The following is a 17,371-nucleotide window of genomic DNA, read 5'->3' on the forward strand; positions in this document are numbered from 1 at the left end:
GATTGGGACTGGGATATGAGAGGATGCTCTCAAAATGATATAGCGCCCGAGGTACCTAGGTACTAATGCAATTATGACAAATAACGGCAATATGCACCTCTCTCACCAATGTTAAATCTTTGAAAGAAAAAAATATATAGACTTTCCCTCTCAGAGGGACAAGATCTCGTCCATTCAAACACAGTCGGAGTTGGGAAGTTGGGAAGTTGCGAAATCCGTGCTGACTCAGAGGACCCACTCTCCAGCCCTACCTAAAGTACTCCGTATACAGAGTGCTATAGAGGTGATCACATCGCGGTGGTTTCTGACAAGGACCCGGCGTGTTGAGTGCTTACGCTCGGAGCATGATGTCTTCTGGTTGCTACACCACTTGCGGCATGTGGTGTTTGTTCTGCGCTGGTGAGATGTGATGGAAATACCGCTACAGATATACTCACCCAGCTGACCAGACATTTTACAAGGCACACAGATGCTATCGCATCCTAAGTTATCTTTTGTCAAAGTAGACATGATGTCCAGATGCCATTGGCGCCGCGAACCCGAGTAAACGGGGCACAGCTGTAAACTAGGTGATTTGAAATAATAGGTTCAAAAGACCAAACAGAGATATCACAAAGCTCCGCCAACCAAATACCAAACCCAGGGAGTACACTCGGAGTCCAGCTGGTAGTTTCAACAATTGATCTATCCCTCATGTATTCCTCCTTTGATCCTCACTACAAACCCCCCAGTCAACGTCAACCCCGACGCCTAAAACGAGACCTGCTACTCACAGCCGCTCAGTAGAGATAATCTATTGCTCGGTCTGGAAGTAGTTGAGGAGAACGGAGCGCTCCTGGGACTCCTCACCCCAATCCTTGACAACGACGCAAGAGCAGTTGACAACCTTGCGGGCGTTACCCTCACGGTCGAGAGTGCCTGAAAAACAAAACGTTAGCAAATACACCCTCAAAAGAGATATTCCGTATCAATGGAGGGGGAGAACGTACAGAGACCAACCCACTCGCCAAGCATCTTTCCGTCAGGAACCTTGATGAGGGGGATCTTGTGCTCGGAGCAGAGAGCGACGACGAGCTTCTTGTAAGCCTCCTCCTCGCAACCCTCGTTCAGGACACACATGTGGGCCTCACGGCGGTCGAGAGCCTTGGCGGCCTCACGGAGACCACGGGCAAGACCATCGTGGATGAGGGAGACGCGCAGAACACCCTTGAGGGCGTCCAAGACGGACATCTGGCCGCTGCCGGCATCGGCAGAAACCTCGACCTCCTCGGCGGGGGCGATAGGGGATGTGGGCTCTTCTCCGTCCGACTAGAGGATTATTATTAGTATTGTGTCCTTTGAGTATTACGTTGCTTGGATCGTTGTTGTGACTCTTTGAGGCTTGGAATTGGACTGGACCGGTGCACCGCATAGATAAGACAGCCGACGAGGGGTAGTCTCTACCGCGGCGACGCAATCGCTCTCGCCGGTCATGTCCATTCCAGCATCTCAATTGTCGTGACGAGATCCGATGCGGGCGTGGTTATGATGTGAGAGTAATTCGCGGATACGAAACATACCATTTTGTTGCTTGTTATGCTTGAAATCGGATGATCCTCGAAGAGTAGAGTTGTTGGAGAAAGAAATTAAAAGGTGGTGCGGGCGGGCTTGAAATTTCCCGCTATTTCGACTTTTTCGGCTGTGTGTGCCCTACGATTATGTCATGTGGTCACCGCAAGCTTAGTCACGTGATATGTATATACATCTATACAATGAAACAGGTATTCAATGCCCGGTTTGATGACGTTTTTGATCTAATCTTTCAGATCTCTAGGATTTATTATCTTGCTAAAAATCTCTATATCTTTACGAGAAGGTAAAGTGAGTTTGAACATGGTGTTATTTGACACGGGATGCATGATTACATTCACGGCCACAGTGACTACAAAAAAAGTCCACAGTAAAACTACCTAAGAATAGTAGAATCATCACTGAACGCAAGAGGTATCATAATCGTACAATCAGAATCCGCCCTGTACATCGCTTCGCTGGATTGCTGCCATCGCGCCGGGTCCCTAGCGAAAAGACGCTGAAAACAAAACTAGACGTATGTACTAGACCTAGAAGGGCCATAACCATTGAGGAGTCCGGTCCCGTTGGTTTCGACCGCGGATCCCGGGCCATGGCCATTCAGTTGAGGAGCGCCAAATCCTGCGTCAACCGTCGGTGGCTCCGGATCGACGTGCATGTTCAAGAACTGCAGTTCTAGGCCGTGCAGGTGAGGGATGTGTGGGACGAGGTCTGTGAAATCAGAAAGCTGAGATAGTTGTTAGTTGTGGAGCATAACTTGTAAAGCTCAAGAAAACTTACTCGGATCCAAAAGACATGTTCCATCTCAAAATACTTGGGGCGCGTATCACAATCCTTCTGCATGATCTGTCCGATACTCGAGCTTTGGAATCCAACATCGTCTGTATGGGTCAACATGCGACGGGTGACTCGCCACAGATTCACACGTTGAGTCGGTGTCGCCTTTCGCTTCTCCCAACTGGCATATTGCGAAAGCTGAAGATCATTAGTAGCCAAAAGAGGCGCAACCAGGTAGTTCGGGATCCACTTCTCATCGGCGACATCCACACCACAGCTAGGATCGAGTTGACGGGTGAGAGCAGTAACGAGAGGCATGAAAGACTTGAGCCAGTCATGGCTTTTCGCGCGGGGATTGTTGGACCCAACGAGGTTCGCTGCAACACGAAGTCGACTGGGAAGTGCCTCACGGCGTCGATGCTCTGCTGCCTCCCGATCGCGCCGCAGTTTGGCGGCTCGAGCGCGTTCTTGCTCCAACCGCTTCAAACGATCATCTTCGGCTTGTTTTGCGCGTCGTTGTTCAACCTCCTTGCGTTTGCGGTCTTCCTCTTCGGCTTTATCATGGGCAACCTGAGCCGCCACTCGTTCGGCCTCTTCTTTGACAAGTCGCTCGCGTTCGGCTTCGTCTGCGATGCGCTTTTCGTTCGCGGCACGCTCCTCTTGTGCCTTCTTGGCCTGGGCTCGTCGACGCTCATGGGCTTCAATTTCGATACGTTTCGCGGCGGCCATTGTGTCTTCCATGGTGTCGGCTCTGGGCTCGTGCGATTCCTTTTTGTTATCGCCATTCTTTTTAACGAGATCATGACGGGGTGAAGTTGGGCGGGTTGGGGGTTTCTTGGGGGCGTCGGTGGATTTGTGTGGTTGAGGTTCGGCAGCTCGAGTAGACTCCTCGTGGGGTCGGCGAGGATGGGGTTTGCTGGCATCATCAGGTTGCCTTGGTGCACCATGTGTAGCACCAGAGGACTTGTCTTCGGAGACAACGCGTCTCTTCTTTTTGCGCGATTCAGGAGATAAGCGATCACCATCTGTGCCACGTGAACGAGATCGTTCTGGGGATCCATCAGCGCGAATGCGCTTCAAAGACAATGTGTTGTCGGGTGCGGTATCAACACGCGGCTTCGGTGCCTCTTCACGTCCAGAGAGCGAATCCGACGAGAAGAGACTTGGCCTACGCTCTTGTGGGCGACGTCCAGCAATGAGTCGTCTTTTTCGGATGTCTTCGTTGGGTGTCATTCCACTAGACTCGCTGTCTCGTCTGGCGGATAAAGAAGATTTGGGCTTAGAGGAATCCGTTGGTCGTGATAAATCGTGCTCTTTTTGACGGCGCTTTTCTTTGATTGAATCCATGTCTTTCAAAGAATCGCGATGTCTGCTGGCGTTGGGGCTTGTGTTGATTTTTTTGCGTGCGACAGGGGAGGAAGAACCTCTGCGTGGCGGGCGTTTCTCCTCCTTCTCTTTCCCACGAGCACGGCGGGGTGAGTCGTCTTTGCGAGCCTTGTCAGAACCTGCAAATCTTTCATACGCCTCCTTCAGAATCTGATACTCGTCCTCCCAGTTCTCGCCCTGTCGACCCCGAGACAGTTCAAAATAAGTTCTATCTTCAAACAGTCGTCGCGTTGGGTTGAATCCGGGTTGGTTTAGGATGAGCTGGATAACAGCGCTGTTGCCTCGGCCAATCGCAGCAAGCATGGGCGTGTTGTATCCCGCTTTTTGACCACGCAACGGGTTTGGATCCGCATCTGCATTGCCCATTGCATACAAAAGAGAAAGGACGTCGTGGTGGCCACCCTTTGCCGCAGCAATTAAGGAAGCATTGTCGGCTTTCTGCAAAATATTCAGAATGCTCACCACCCCAGCCTCATCGCCTTTAGCCGCAAATTCTCGAAGGTTTTCGAATGTGGGTTTCGTCCACAGGAGGTCATTTCTCGTGGCTTCGCTTCGCCCACCCTTTCGTCGATTTCCCGCGCCAGCTGGAGGGGGGCTGCGCATCGGAGGTGAATCTCGGGGGCTAGCTGCGGTTACTCTGGCTGTTGAGGCCCGTCGCGAAGAAGGTTCCTTGCTCTCTGGTCTTGTATGTTCCTCTGAGCGTCGACCAGGCCGCAAATTGGCCTTGGCGTCAGCAAGCGCTTTCCGCATCTCTTCATATTCGTCATCATCTACAAAGGACGGAACCAACTCATAAGGCTCATCGCCTTCCGCATTCACAGTTCGTGGGTTTGCTCCTGCATCAAGCAGAAGTTTGACCACCTCCACATTCCCGTTTTCCACGGCATCAATCAACGGGGTGTCTTTGTCAATATTTTTAGTGTTGATCTCGCAGCCTGCCTCTAGCAGGAACTTGACGATTTCGGCTTCTCCAGCAAGCGACGCGATCTGCAGGGGGTGTTGCCTGCATTATCGGGGATATTAATGTCTTCCGGTCGTTCGGCATGGCGCATCATCACTTGATCGTGTTTCCGGTCCGCGCACGCCCGCGCAAGAGGAGTCCTGCCGCTCTTGTCACGCAGCTTCTTCGGTCCCATTTGCTTAGCAGGCGACGCGGATGCACCAACTCCAGAGCCAAGCTTCCGCAGATGCGCCCCCGGCAGTGGAGAACCGCTCTGAGAGGAGGACGTCGATTGTCTGTCTTCGGAGCTATGTCGCCCAGAGCCTGTGAGCAGAGGGGTTGGTGCCTTTTTCTTTGTCGGGAACTGAGAGCCGGAAGCAGATCGTTGGTGAGATGGTCGGCTGGGTGAAAGCGATCGCGAGTTTGATGGTGGTCTGGAGAGGCGCGTATTATTGGTATGTTTAAGTTCCCGGACAGGATGGGATGCTGCGTGTGAGTGTGCGCGACGACGGTCGCGTTGTTCCTCGGCACTGTCACTGAAGCTTCGCTTACGGAAAGCACGAGGTCTCTCTGACGCACGGGCGATTCCATTGGCAACGCCTTCCGTTTCTGACATATGAGAATCATCGACCTTTTCAATCTTGACCTCCGACGGCGAAATTGCTCGGTGGCTTGGAGAAGGAGGGCTCCGTTCCTGTTCGCGTTCACGGTTATCGCCAAACACACGTGGTTTCTTTCGCTGGTGTCCATCGGTTCCGTTAGGTTCATGACGACTCGGATCGTGCTTGATATGCTTTCTTTTCTTCTCTGGCGACAAGGATTCTCGACCTGATTGGATTATTGTCTCTGCCTCCGAATCCGCCCTAGGACTAGGAGGCCCATCCTCCTCCCCTTCTGAATGTACACGCGTCGGTCCATCTCTGTCTACTCGTGGATGGGAGTCTGCACGAGCTTTGCCCGGTGACGAAGGACCAACGGGGTCTGGCTTTACCGTAGCAAGCCTATTCTGACCGACGTCCAGGGCAGCTGGTAAAGAGACTGCCTCGACATCACTCATAGCGATAGCACTCGAAGACTTGAAATGCCGCTCGTCATTTTGGGGGGAAAACGCGACCGACAAAACGACCGTGGTCGACAACGCCAGCAGTTGTGCGCGGACGCCGATTCACGACTGCGGGTTTCACCCGCAAAGAGAGTCTTGAAACGTGGGCAATACCGCTCCGGGGTAGAGCGATACGAAATGGTCGAGGAAATTCGTTGGATTTACTGGTATAGGTATATAGGTCGAGGGTAGAATCGAGGTATTTTGAGAGTTGAATGGGGGAAGGAAAGAGAAGGGAAGAGGAAAAGCGGGAAGGGAAAGGAATGGGACTGGATTGGGCGTAGGGCTCCTCACTGGGTCAAGTTTTGGCCACGGTGAATCATAGCTGCAGGTGGGATATTGACTACTGGAAACAAGCTTGTATCTTAAGAGGGGTCGAGGTTAGAGCTCTTGATGGCGATTTTTACTTCTTTTTTTCTTGTTTTTCCCATTGAATGTCCTGTTGGTGAATATCCATACGGGAGATGATATGATTGATACCGTTGATACCGTTGATACCGTGATACCGTGACCAAAAAAGGGGTGCACAGACCTCGAACCACTAACCCTAATTCGGAAATTGCAAACTGGGCAAACAGTCTGAGTCAAACTAGACCCAAAGCAGGTAAGTGGATTTGCCTCCAAAAATCCTGGAAGTTGCCACTCGCGTCAGCCCATATGGCCTTGTTGTCCCGAGGTCCTTATACTTCTATAGATACAACTTTAAAAACATGTGAACAAACTCATAATTACATGGAAAGGAAATCCTTATCTACCCCAATTGCCCCCAATCTCCAAGTTAATCCCGACGCCGAACTAACTCCAAACGCCCCCGTTGGCGAGAGCTGAAGGATCGGCGGGGGCTGGCTTTCTCCACAGTAAACACCTCCCTAAAACACCTCACTGATATCATGATACTGAGTTAAAAACAATACGAAAACGAAACGAGAAAAAAAAAAAGAGAGAAGGGTAAAAAAAGAGGGCTCATCCAAGAGCTATGTCTCTAATCTCTCAATGGGTCGATAAACCCCTGGAAGCCACCGGCATGGATGCCGTGGATGCTCTACGCGCGTTCTTCCTGCTGGCCGCCGCCACGGTACGATACGCCCTGTGATAGTGGTGATAGTGAACACCTCCTGCAGATGAACCCAACTAACGCCGACCCCTCCATGCAGACCATCTCGATCAGCATCCCAACCTCATTGCGGTCCCGCTTCCTCACTTATGGCCCACGCGCGACCTCGGCCTCGACCTCCACTAGCTCTGCACCACCTCGCGCCCAGAACCCCCCCAAGAGCAAGGGCTTCCTTGACTATCTCGCTACTTGGCAGGTGCCACATAGCTACTTCACACATTTCTATGTTGCATCTGTCCTGTCATCGGTCTTCTGGGCGGCCCAATTGCTATCGCGGGGTGTAGTTTTCCAGGCTATCGCATCCCGCGTTAGCGAGGACCACCAACGGCACTCCATGTCCCTGACTCAATTGGTGATATGCTGTGTGATGTTGGCTATACAGGGATTCCGGCGGCTATGGGAGTCCTTTATCTTTGCAAAACCTTCGTCATCGCAGATGTGGTTTATACACTGGTTGCTGGGCATGGGTTTCTATCTAGCGGCAGGAGTTGCAATTTGGATCGAGGGTTCCGGCTCTCTGTTGACCGAAAAGCTGACCATTGGTCATCTGCAGATGACCAACGCTCCAAGTTTGCGTACTTTCTTCCTCATCCCGCTCTTCCTAGTGGCGTCTGGTCTGCAGCACGACTCCCATCACTACCTGTTCTCGTTGAAAAAATACACCCTACCGGAGCATCCCATGTTCCGCGGGGTTGTCTGTCCCCACTACGGCGCAGAGTGCATTGTCTACTTGTCGTTGGCGCTGTTGGCTGCGCCGCAAGGTGAATGGGTCAACAAAACTATGTTGTCTTGCCTGGCTTTTGTCGCAGTCAATCTGGGTCTCACGGCTCGGAATACCAAGCAGTGGTATGCGCAGAAGTTTGGCAAAGACTCGGTGCAGGACTGGTGGCTTATGATTCCCTATGTCTACTAAGGTAAAGCTAAAAATAAATAAAAGCATTGGAATTTGGAAATGAGGTACTCGTTACCTCCCTAAAAATTTCAAGGTATTCCCCATCTTCACAACTTGAAGCACGTCCCTGTATGTGAGGCTAGTCCTCGTCTTCCGCTCATACCACCCGCTCTGGTACGGTTCCTTCTCCCGCAAGAGCTCCCAGTTGGAGATAGAGTCGGGGCCCAGATCCTCATCTCTCGTCGTTCCCTCGATGCCATGCAGAAGATCGGTGTACATCTTGCCCCTCGTGATCAACAGACTCCGTCTCTCCTGTAAGACCCTGTATTGAGGTCTTTGATTTCTTTCAAGCATCCCGGCAACATCTCTTCCGGCCTTGATTTGTGTACCGCTTCCCCTGTCGCTTTGGGTATGTTTGTCATACACATCGAGCACAATTGGTGCACCTAGACTCACTGTCGCAACGAGTGGATAGTACGCTGCTCCATCTTCATGTGGCATGATCCCCTGTCCAGGCTGGTACTCGTTTACTAGGACATGGTTGGGCGCCTGGTGTGGCGCATCGTTGAAGATACGCAGTGCCTCAAACCGCGGCTCGACAATCGGTGATCTAAGCCAAGCTGGTAGGGGCGATGCGAGAAGCGCATTACTTTTGGTGAGGGCTGATGGCCATGTTTGAAGTCTGCGATGCGAGAGCTGGGTCCAACGTGGCAGCGGCGCTGATTTTACCTGTGGATTATTGCAGTGAGTGAGGTCTGAGCATGAATAGGTGACATGCAGCATCTACAGATTGTTGAAGAGAAATGACATAATGCAAAGCACATATATTCGTCCAATATTTGACATCAATGGCGTAAAGCAAGGTCTCTAAACACATGCTCATAAGAAAATCCTTGTCACTAACCTTCTGAAGTAACCAATTCTCCTCGTCCTCTGTAATGAAGTCCGAAATATAGAATGCATCCTCAGGCAACGCGGTGATGCGTACAGCTTCAAGATCGAATCCCATTTGCTTTTCAAGCTCGAGCTGGTACTGGATTGTTCCTAGTTCCCCGATATTTGTTGACTTCAGTGGTATTTGGTCTCAGCAATGGCTATGGATTGGATATTTGGCAGTGTTGAGTGTTGACGAAGACAAAGAAAAGATGAAAAAACGAATTCTTTGCCAGAAAGCTAAGATATTGCAACTTTTAAACCGGGATAATTCCATACATAACCCCTTAGAGTAGTAGAAAGTCTACAATACACCTCCACGTCACACACAGCCTTTCTGCCTTACAACCTCAGGCAGCGATATCCCACCCCACATCAGCTCAATCCGAACAACCAACGGTCGAGACAGCGATAACAACATATTATTGAACCTCTTATCCACAATGGCCCCCAAGAACAACGCTAAAGCCGCCAAGGGCAAGGGCAAAGATGCCTCCGTCGATGACACCAAGGGCAAAGGTGGAAAGGGAGGAGCTGTGAAAGGCGCACAGTCGATTAACGTGCGACACATTCTTGTATGTATTTTTGCTCTTCTCTTTCCTGTTTCGGATCCTCTGCCTATGGTGCTGGAATCTGGCCAATATACTACCAGATCCTGTGGACAGGGGAAATGGTTGCTATATAGCTCATTCTAATGATGTCTAGTGCGAGAAACACGCCAAGAAAGAAGAAGCCCTGGAGAAGCTTCGCAACGGTACCAAGTTTGATGAGGTTGCTCGTGAATTCTCGGAGGATAAGGCTAGACAGGGTAAGTAGATCTCTGCGGGACGAATCGAGCAGTGCTGACTTCTTTCTGTAGGAGGTTCGCTTGGATGGAAGACCAAGGGCGGGCTGGACCCTGCATTTGAGAATGTTGCTTTTGAGCTTGAAACTAGCACGACGGGAAATCCCAAGTATGCTGAAGTCAAGACTGGGTTTGGATATCATATCATCATGGTCGAGGGACGGAAGTGAGCTTCTTCCCATTACTTACGACCTCTGAAAGACAAACACCCACCTCAAAAAAAAACCAAGAGACCCGAGAAAATATGTGAAAAGATAAGCCACCCAAGGGCTGTAACTTGTGCTTTATATATTTTGGGAATCTAAATGCTCTTCAGATGAAAGCTTATCTATAGAGCCTAGTATAACACCTCACAATTCCTTCTTCGCGGCCTCAATCTTCGACCGCTCTTTCGCCTTCTTCTCTGATCTTTGTACCACTGCTTCGGCGCCAATGCCTCCGAAGACCAGACTGATCCCCAGCCACTGGCCACCAGACAGAGAATGGCCGAACCAGAAAACGCTGAGGAGCATAGTCAACATCTTGCGTGTAACGGTGACAGTGACAAGCAGCAGTGAAGAGAAGCGAGACAGAGTGTGGAAAATGAAGAGCTGACCAACCGCGCCGCATGCCGCAAACCCAAGGACATGCTTCAGCGCCTCTGGGTGGCGGGAGAGGAAAGAGACGGCACCAAACAGCTCAGTCTCATTGGATGGGGGAATGGGGAGGGGTAGGAGGTTATGCAAAATCCCGCTTTGTGAGAGATGCGGCATGATCAGGAGATACGCAGAAGTCAGAGCGGTCGAGAGAACATTCTGAGCGACCATCATCTGGGGTCCGGTGAAACGGGTGTACAGCTTAGGCGAGGAGAAGACGTGGTCTTGCGTGGTGTTGGTCAGGCCATCCAACAGGAGGTTGATGGACAACAAGAAGATGCCCCAGCCGGAGGATCCAGACTGATCCTTGGCAGCGACCTTCTTACTAGTTCCTGGGTGGTGCAGACTGAAAGTTGCGACACCGAGCGTGACCATCAAGACAACACCGTACTTATACAGTGGGTATCTCTTGCGGAAGATAGTCAGGTGCAGGACCATAACCGGGAGGAGCTTGCATGATTTGGCAAGGATGAAGGTCAGATAGTCGATGTGTTGGAGGCTGGCGTAGCCGAAGGGTGACGCAAGTGACGAGGAGACTGCGACTAGAAACAGGGGAAAGAGGATCCGGCGTGTGGGGAAGATAGATGGGATCTTTTGGCCACTCGGGGTAGAGAACAGAAGGTATGTAAAGCCGGTGATGGCCGCGAAGGAGGATTGGACCGTGTTCAACACCAGCGAGTAGGTGAATCGCTCAGTTGGAGGGTTTGGCTCCGCGGCGCTTGCAGGACGAACGGGATAGCTGGTCGTCGTGATTGCCTCCTGTAGCACACCCCATGAGAGGCTTTTTGGTTATCAGTTTCTTGTTGATCCATCTCAGATATCAGGCGAAATGTGGTCGAGGCACTTACAATGCCGCATATATACCAAGAACGCAAACCACAAGTTGCGACAGCCCAGGGGTGTCGGCGACTGTCTCCAGGGCTGCCGATGCTTTTTCAGACACGCTTCCATTGGCGGTGGAAGGTGTGTCTGTATTCCCACTTCCAGAATTTTGTGGCACCTCGGACTCTTCTGTGAGGTTCATTAATTGAGAAGAGGGGGCTCTCTGGAGCGGCGCTGCTTGCTTTTGTCGTCCCATTGCGACAAATTGGGGCGGGATTCAAGTTATAAATGCAAGTCAATCGAACAAAAGGCAATTTAAAGTATGCGCAATTTGGAAAATGGCACTGTGTCGAGGATAGTCCCAAGTTGTCACGAGGGTTAAAGGTTCCTGAACCTGAAACCAAAGGAATAACAAGATGCCATGTGTTCTTACTTCGCCTTGTCTATGATCCTCCACCCCACATGTCTTTATGTCTTTAATTTTTTTTTACTTTTAATTTTTTTTCTTGAGCTCAAGATGAAAGGAAGAATTGACCCGACACTCACATTATCATCTTAAATCTCTCATATAAGCTAGCAACTTGCAAATTTCTTATCTCAACTATACAATCCAATTAAGGAAAGCGGTGTCAGTATAATCAGGTTTATCTGGGCGGTGAAGCCGCAAAAATCCCGAGATTTGTGGGTTCTCGACCGGAGCTCCCTCAGTTTAAGCCTTACAAGACAAAAAGCTCCAAAATATCCATGATGGCAGACACACAGGAAGCTACCACTCGGCCCAATGCATCGGCGATCACCGAGCACATCGCCGAAAAAGGCTACCAGTCCCCCCACCTCGCAACATCCGCGCAAGTCCAGCACAACCTCGAGCACCAACACCTCTGGATCTCTATAATGGGGCATATCATTCCTGGACAAGCAGATGACTCAAACACATTAAGCAAAGACCCCCTCCAACCACCGAAAGAACCAATTCCTCTGCTTTCCGGCTACCCCCCACACCGCGTGTACACACATCCAGACGAGCAGTTGTACATGCTAGAAAACGGGATCCGCGAAGACGACCTCGAGCCGGAGCGCATGTTCGTGGTCCCAACTACGCAGGGTCAGCCATGGACCTTGCGCCATATGGCTGCTGTGTTTGACCGGCTTCCTGAATTCAAGCAAAAGGCTGCAGAGCATGATCGATCTGTCGATCCCACAAGCATGCAGCCCGAGGCAGAGGGTCTAGATTCTCAAAAGTCAGAGAAGCTAGCTCAGTACTATGATAAGAAGGAGAAGGCTCGTTTGACCAAAGAATGGGGCTCGCAAAGGGTTTTGCTTGCTATGGTGGATAAGGGGATGGGTGGAGACGGGACGGTGGCATATTATGTTGTGCATGAAGGCGAGGTGAAGCCGAGGCAGAACTGAGGGCACGGAGCTGGATGGTCCTCATATGTACACAATAATACCTATTTGCATTCTTACCCCCCGCGGGTTAACGACATGATGTGACGAATACTTATTCAAAAGAGCAGTGAAATGACATTATCCATATGCCAAACGAGCTGCATAATATGCACCGAAATTATACACAATTAAATTTTTGACACATGATCAGCTAGCTACCGGGTATAGTGATAAGCAAGAAGCAAGAAATGCTAAATGGCTGTACAGAAAGCTTGACGATATGTTCAAGTAGACGGCTAGAAACAGCAGCAGGAAGAAAATCAAGGAATTAAGTCACCATGATCATTGAATATGACGTGTTCTTGTTCCATTTGACAACTCGAGCAGTACTCCTCATACCACTGCTTGATGTTGTCTGCATGCTCGGCAAAGACACGCTCAGCTTTGGCCGTTTCGCCCGTCTGTGAGTTATCGCTCTGGGTGGCCTCTCCGCGAAGGAGAACCTCGACCTGGCGACAGCGCCGGATCTCCTCGCGAAGCCAACGCTCCCATTCAGTCTGAATGACCTCTTTCTCGATGCTGTTCACAACCCGCAATGCGACGAGAAGGTTGTGTCGATACATGCCAAGACGCTCACGGGTTTGCTGGAAGCGTTTGATGGCGCTCTTGGTCAATGCATCCCGGGGGCTCGATGTACTGAGCGACAGAGGCATTTCGGAATACCGCATAGTCTGCTCGCGGAAGGTAGCAAAGCAATCGCTGGCGTTTTCGGTACCGCGCCAGATTGTGGAGTTTGCAACTGCATCATCAATATCCCGCATGTAGATAGACTTGCTCATAACGAGGTTTGGCTGTACGCCTAGCCGTGCCATAAAGTTTCCTGCATGTCTCTCGTGCCACCAGTCCCAACTATCCCGTGAGGAATAGTATCCATTCAGAATTCCACTTATAGCCAGCATGACCAGAATGATCTTGTGTGCACTCACTGTCTTCCAAGACCAGCGGACTATGTTAAAGGCCCACATCATTAGGAAGGAAACACTAGTTTCGAGGAATGACAACAAGGTCTCGAGAAGAAGCTCGTGCATGGCACGCTGTTTTCGAGGCTTGCGGGGGTCGAGCTTTGGGTTGGAACCAGCGCCATTAAATTGGGAGACTTGGCTTTGGCGTCCAACGTGACCGAAAATCGTGATGGCTTTTTTGGTGCGACTGTGTGCCCCCAATCGGCGTACTTGGTCGCTGACTAGGTCGACAAGATCTAAGGAGTCTTGTTCTAGATCCTGACTTGCTTTTTTGTCGATCACATCTAGGTGGGTTAGATTATTATACTCTATTCGAATGGGAGAGGTGGGAGGAAGGACTCACTCTTGAGGCCGTAGGGAGACCACAGCCACTCGACTTTCGTGTAAATAGCAAGCTTGCTCTTCGATTTGGCTTGGAATGTAATGACAACCTTGCTAACCAACCGGAACGAACGTCGGAAGGGGAGATGCCATGGAGTTTTCTTATCTGTGATCACGTAGCACAGATGGTCGTTGAGGACATCGATGATCTGATAGTCTGAGATCGTATTTTCGTGAGTATTACCTATACAAAATTAGTCATTGCTCGATCCCAAGATCATTCATAGTCAACCCTACCAAAGATATCTGTCATGCCGATATTGTAGTAGAAATCACGCCTCAAATGCCGCGATTCTGTACTAGCCCATGGGCCTTGTTTGATTTCTTTGCAATGTCAGCCATGGATAAGCGATTGGGGAGTTAAAATCGACGAACCTCGAGCTTGCCTCTCATGTAAAAGAAGCTGCCACACGGCGCTTTTGTCGCCAAATAATATATGGAACAAAGCTTTAGGACTTATATCGAGAATCTTTTCGGTTACTAAAACGAGATCACCTTGTGGAACGTACTCCACGGGTTGGGTTGGGAGTCTGAATTTAGCAGCATCCCGACCACGGCCAGTCCTGCCTCCATCCAGCTCAAGATCTTTGTCAACGTAAATAGGGAGTCGAATGTCGTTTGCAAGGCCCAGGTCTGGCACCCTGCCCCCATCTTGTTTGATGTCTGCAAGTCCGGAAGAGAGATCTTCCCAGCTATCTGCACTGGAGTTTCGGGCTGGAGATCCAGTGTCCATCTTGATCAGTGCTTTGATCATAGATTCCAAAGACAATTGCTCGACGGCAATGGAGCCTTGGATCAAGAAGTTGAGCCGTTTTTGAAGAAGTCGGAGAGGTTCAAGGAAAGTTTTAATCGTAACCCGGCCAGGAGTATCACTGCCGAGGGGTGGGATAGTGTGAAGGAAAAGGAAGTCACAGTCTCGCCCAGGGGCTGCAGTTACCTCCTTAATGCTCTCCAAAGACACACCGGTAGTCAAAACCAGTCCGAAATAATGACTGTAAAAGTAGATGTTTCTTGCTGTGACATACGCTCGTCCGGGGAACTCTTGCTGGTCGTTGGGGCTCCAGGTGGCTCTGAACACCAAGAGCAATGCTTCCGCTCTCTTGACATCTGGGAAAAGCAATCTGAATTGAGCATCTTGAATCCTCAATTGTTGAGGATAGTAGCTGGGATATTCGTGCCCGATACCCAGCGCAACTTGCGCGAGCTTAACATCATCTCCGTCAAGGCTTACTGTCTGTCTGTGGCGTGGACCTGATTGCTGTCGGGGTGCTGCTAAAGCACCTGCTGCATCTGGCTGTGCGGCGATCGCGTTTGTTGAGGTATCGCTCAAGGGGGAAGGTTGCCGGCCTCCTGGGGTGTCATCAGAAGGACCATCGATCTGGTGTTCCCGTTGAAGCTTGTTCATGAAGCCCCAGTTAGAGCTACCCCACAGGTTCGCCATCATACCACTGGGCATGCCACCTGTGCTATCAGAGACACCCAGTCCAATACCTCTTTCATTGCTCACAACCACTGCCGCCTTGCTCATGCTTGTTGGTGCCGGGGGATTGGCGAGCGTGGCAGGTGCAAGACTTGAGCCAGGCTCATCCACGTTGCTTAAACTGCGACCTCGTTTCCCGCTATCGTCATTCACGTTGAGTGAAGCGGTGGTGCTGTAAGGGAGAATATTATGGCTGGCAGAGATTAGGCTGGCTATTCCACCTGCAGGGCCAGGGATGGATGGAGATAATGGAGCCGCATTGTTCGACTTGCGGTGAAGATCCAACTTTTGGATGAGTCTAGAGGTATGCTCTCTTGCATGTTCTCTTGCAGAGCTCTCACTATCCAAGCCTGTGGGTCTTCTGCCGCTTCCAATGTCGGTGCTATTTCTCATGGTATGTCCATCACGGTCCGGAACAGGAAGCGTCATACTGCGCTCTCCACCTCCGGGCTCATCGTGCGCATTAGGGGTAAGAGAATCCGCAGGATCTGCAGCGAACTCAGAAGCCGGAGGCTGAGAAATTGAAAATGCAGGGTCTTGAACTGTGGCTTTTCCAGAAACTGAAAGATCGGTGCTTGCGGGGTTTTCCAATGCTTTCTGTTTGGCGGCCTCAAAAGCACCAATCCATTCCATTAGCTCCTTTTGGTTATCTGCCTGCAGCAGAATGGTGTTGTTCTTGGTCTTCACTTGGAAGCAGAATCGGCGTTCCTCCTGGAATGCAGGACGAATACTGCAAAGCAGTACACCGATTCGTTCACTTTCTTCAACGCCGCCGGTGCGAGAGCCTTGTACAAGACACCCAAATATGCCGTTCTTGAGGAAGGCCCACCGCTTAACCCAAACAGTGCGAGTAGGCTTTCCTGACAATGTGCGCAGGTACAGCCACCCTTGCTTCTCTGGTCGCATCTCTTTACTCACATTAAGCGTCGAAATAGGACGAGAGCCAAGGTATGGAACGGTCGAGATACTATAGTCCTCCAGTTCACGAGACGGTCGAAATGCAAACTCCGCGGCTTCTTCAATGTGCTTTCGGGTGGATAGCAGCTCTCGTTTGGATGACTTCTCACTCCCTTCCATCTCATGAAGCCAACCCTTGATACGATCCATCTCGTGGGACCATTTCAAGTAGCTCCCGCTATTGTAGTTGTGAAATTCCCGGAATTCTCGCCATTGATCGCAGGAGACCTTGACCAGGAGTCGGTCAAGAGCATTTCGTACCTGAGGACCCTGTACCGAGTAGTCCATTGCCGCTTTCAGGTAGGCCTTGTGGGCTTCATGCAGCTGGAACGCTTCTTCTCTCAGGGCCGAGGCCTCCTTGGATTTCGACTGAGAGGCATATCGAGCTTGGAGGTAATCGTAGGATTTCTGGGAACTCTCGAGGTTGCGACGAATTTCCTATAGCCGTGTCAGATAATCCTGGATGAGAACAACGTGGTGCGGGGACTTCTCGGTACCTTAAAATGCCGCAGATCCTCATTAATGAAATCTCGAATGGGTTCCGAAATCAACGACTCCATCTTTCTAGTTGTTCGGACGAGTCCACCCCAAAGATCTTTAGATCCCTCACCACACCTCCTCATAGCCAAAAGTGTATAATCATGGTCAACAACCGCTTCCGAGACAACGAGGGGATGTGTCGAGTAGGAAAGAAAATTGTTCACTACACTCTCAACGGTGGTCAGCTCGCAAGAGAGCTTTGTTGCAGCTTTGGCATATCCGTCGAGCCATTTCTCTATAAAATCGATCTGATCGGAGAAATGGAGGGTGGTGGCACGAAAGGTAGGCGAGTCGAGGGCAGCTTCTTTGAGACCGACCGGGCTGGAAAATGGACGTATACATTAGCATGCAGGAAAGAGGATTCCAATAGCAGGCATATCAAATACTCACACAACGCTCACAAGCTTCCCAACTTGGGGTAACGGGGTTTGTGCTTGAGTCGACATCTAGTGTATGTCTCCAGCCATACACTTGGCGTGAGCAAAGACCGAGACGCGAGGGGTGTGAATGAGCCTCCTTTCGTTCATGCCACTCAATTATCAATTTAACTTCAAAACTTAGAGAGAGCCCACGTGTAAGATTTTTTCC

At 50.6% G+C, this 17,371-nt stretch overlaps 8 protein-coding genes across 8 annotated transcripts; 3 read left to right on the forward strand and 5 right to left on the reverse strand.

Annotated features, from left to right (window-relative positions):
• Positions 1-793: 793 nt before the first annotated feature.
• N7517_002586 (40S ribosomal protein eS12) lies at positions 794-1,562 on the reverse strand (the record flags this gene model as incomplete). The annotated part of the gene is made up of 3 exons (XM_056720316.1): positions 794-918; positions 990-1,308; positions 1,560-1,562. 3 exons carry the CDS (start codon positions 1,560-1,562, stop codon positions 794-796), a joined length of 447 nt encoding a protein of 148 aa, XP_056584451.1.
• A 518-nt stretch (positions 1,563-2,080) lies between these two features.
• N7517_002587 (putative histone deacetylase complex subunit (Hos4)) lies at positions 2,081-5,729 on the reverse strand (the record flags this gene model as incomplete). The annotated part of the gene is made up of 3 exons (XM_056720317.1): positions 2,081-2,296; positions 2,350-4,735; positions 4,816-5,729. 3 exons carry the CDS (start codon positions 5,727-5,729, stop codon positions 2,081-2,083), a joined length of 3,516 nt encoding a protein of 1,171 aa, XP_056584452.1.
• A 1,021-nt stretch (positions 5,730-6,750) lies between these two features.
• On the forward strand, positions 6,751-7,801 carry N7517_002588 (putative 3-oxo-5-alpha-steroid 4-dehydrogenase; the record flags this gene model as incomplete). The annotated part of the gene is made up of 2 exons (XM_056720318.1): positions 6,751-6,849; positions 6,929-7,801. The coding sequence occupies 2 exons, from the start codon at positions 6,751-6,753 to the stop codon at positions 7,799-7,801; spliced, it is 972 nt and encodes a 323-aa protein (XP_056584453.1).
• Positions 7,802-7,852: 51 nt separating this feature from the next.
• On the reverse strand, positions 7,853-8,789 carry N7517_002589 (uncharacterized protein; the record flags this gene model as incomplete). Its single annotated transcript, XM_056720319.1, has 2 exons — positions 7,853-8,509; positions 8,685-8,789. 2 exons carry the CDS (start codon positions 8,787-8,789, stop codon positions 7,853-7,855), a joined length of 762 nt encoding a protein of 253 aa, XP_056584454.1.
• A 367-nt stretch (positions 8,790-9,156) lies between these two features.
• Positions 9,157-9,727, forward strand: N7517_002590 (peptidylprolyl isomerase; the record flags this gene model as incomplete). The annotated part of the gene is made up of 3 exons (XM_056720320.1): positions 9,157-9,288; positions 9,419-9,521; positions 9,573-9,727. 3 exons carry the CDS (start codon positions 9,157-9,159, stop codon positions 9,725-9,727), a joined length of 390 nt encoding a protein of 129 aa, XP_056584455.1.
• Positions 9,728-9,907: 180 nt separating this feature from the next.
• N7517_002591 (UDP-galactose transporter HUT1) lies at positions 9,908-11,270 on the reverse strand (the record flags this gene model as incomplete). Its single annotated transcript, XM_056720321.1, has 2 exons — positions 9,908-10,973; positions 11,041-11,270. The coding sequence occupies 2 exons, from the start codon at positions 11,268-11,270 to the stop codon at positions 9,908-9,910; spliced, it is 1,296 nt and encodes a 431-aa protein (XP_056584456.1).
• Positions 11,271-11,761: 491 nt separating this feature from the next.
• N7517_002592 (uncharacterized protein) lies at positions 11,762-12,424 on the forward strand (the record flags this gene model as incomplete). The annotated part of the gene is made up of 1 exon (XM_056720322.1): positions 11,762-12,424. One exon carries the CDS (start codon positions 11,762-11,764, stop codon positions 12,422-12,424), a length of 663 nt encoding a protein of 220 aa, XP_056584457.1.
• A 299-nt stretch (positions 12,425-12,723) lies between these two features.
• Positions 12,724-17,229, reverse strand: N7517_002593 (uncharacterized protein; the record flags this gene model as incomplete). Its single annotated transcript, XM_056720323.1, has 6 exons — positions 12,724-13,709; positions 13,769-13,990; positions 14,044-14,130; positions 14,182-16,681; positions 16,741-17,104; positions 17,174-17,229. The coding sequence occupies 6 exons, from the start codon at positions 17,227-17,229 to the stop codon at positions 12,724-12,726; spliced, it is 4,215 nt and encodes a 1,404-aa protein (XP_056584458.1).
• Between the last annotated feature and the right edge of the window lie 142 nt (positions 17,230-17,371).

Source organism: Penicillium concentricum (assembly GCF_028827145.1).
Source record: "Penicillium concentricum strain IBT 3081 chromosome Unknown utg000001l_segment0_segment0, whole genome shotgun sequence".
Classification (NCBI taxonomy): Eukaryota; Fungi; Ascomycota; class Eurotiomycetes; order Eurotiales; family Aspergillaceae; genus Penicillium; species Penicillium concentricum.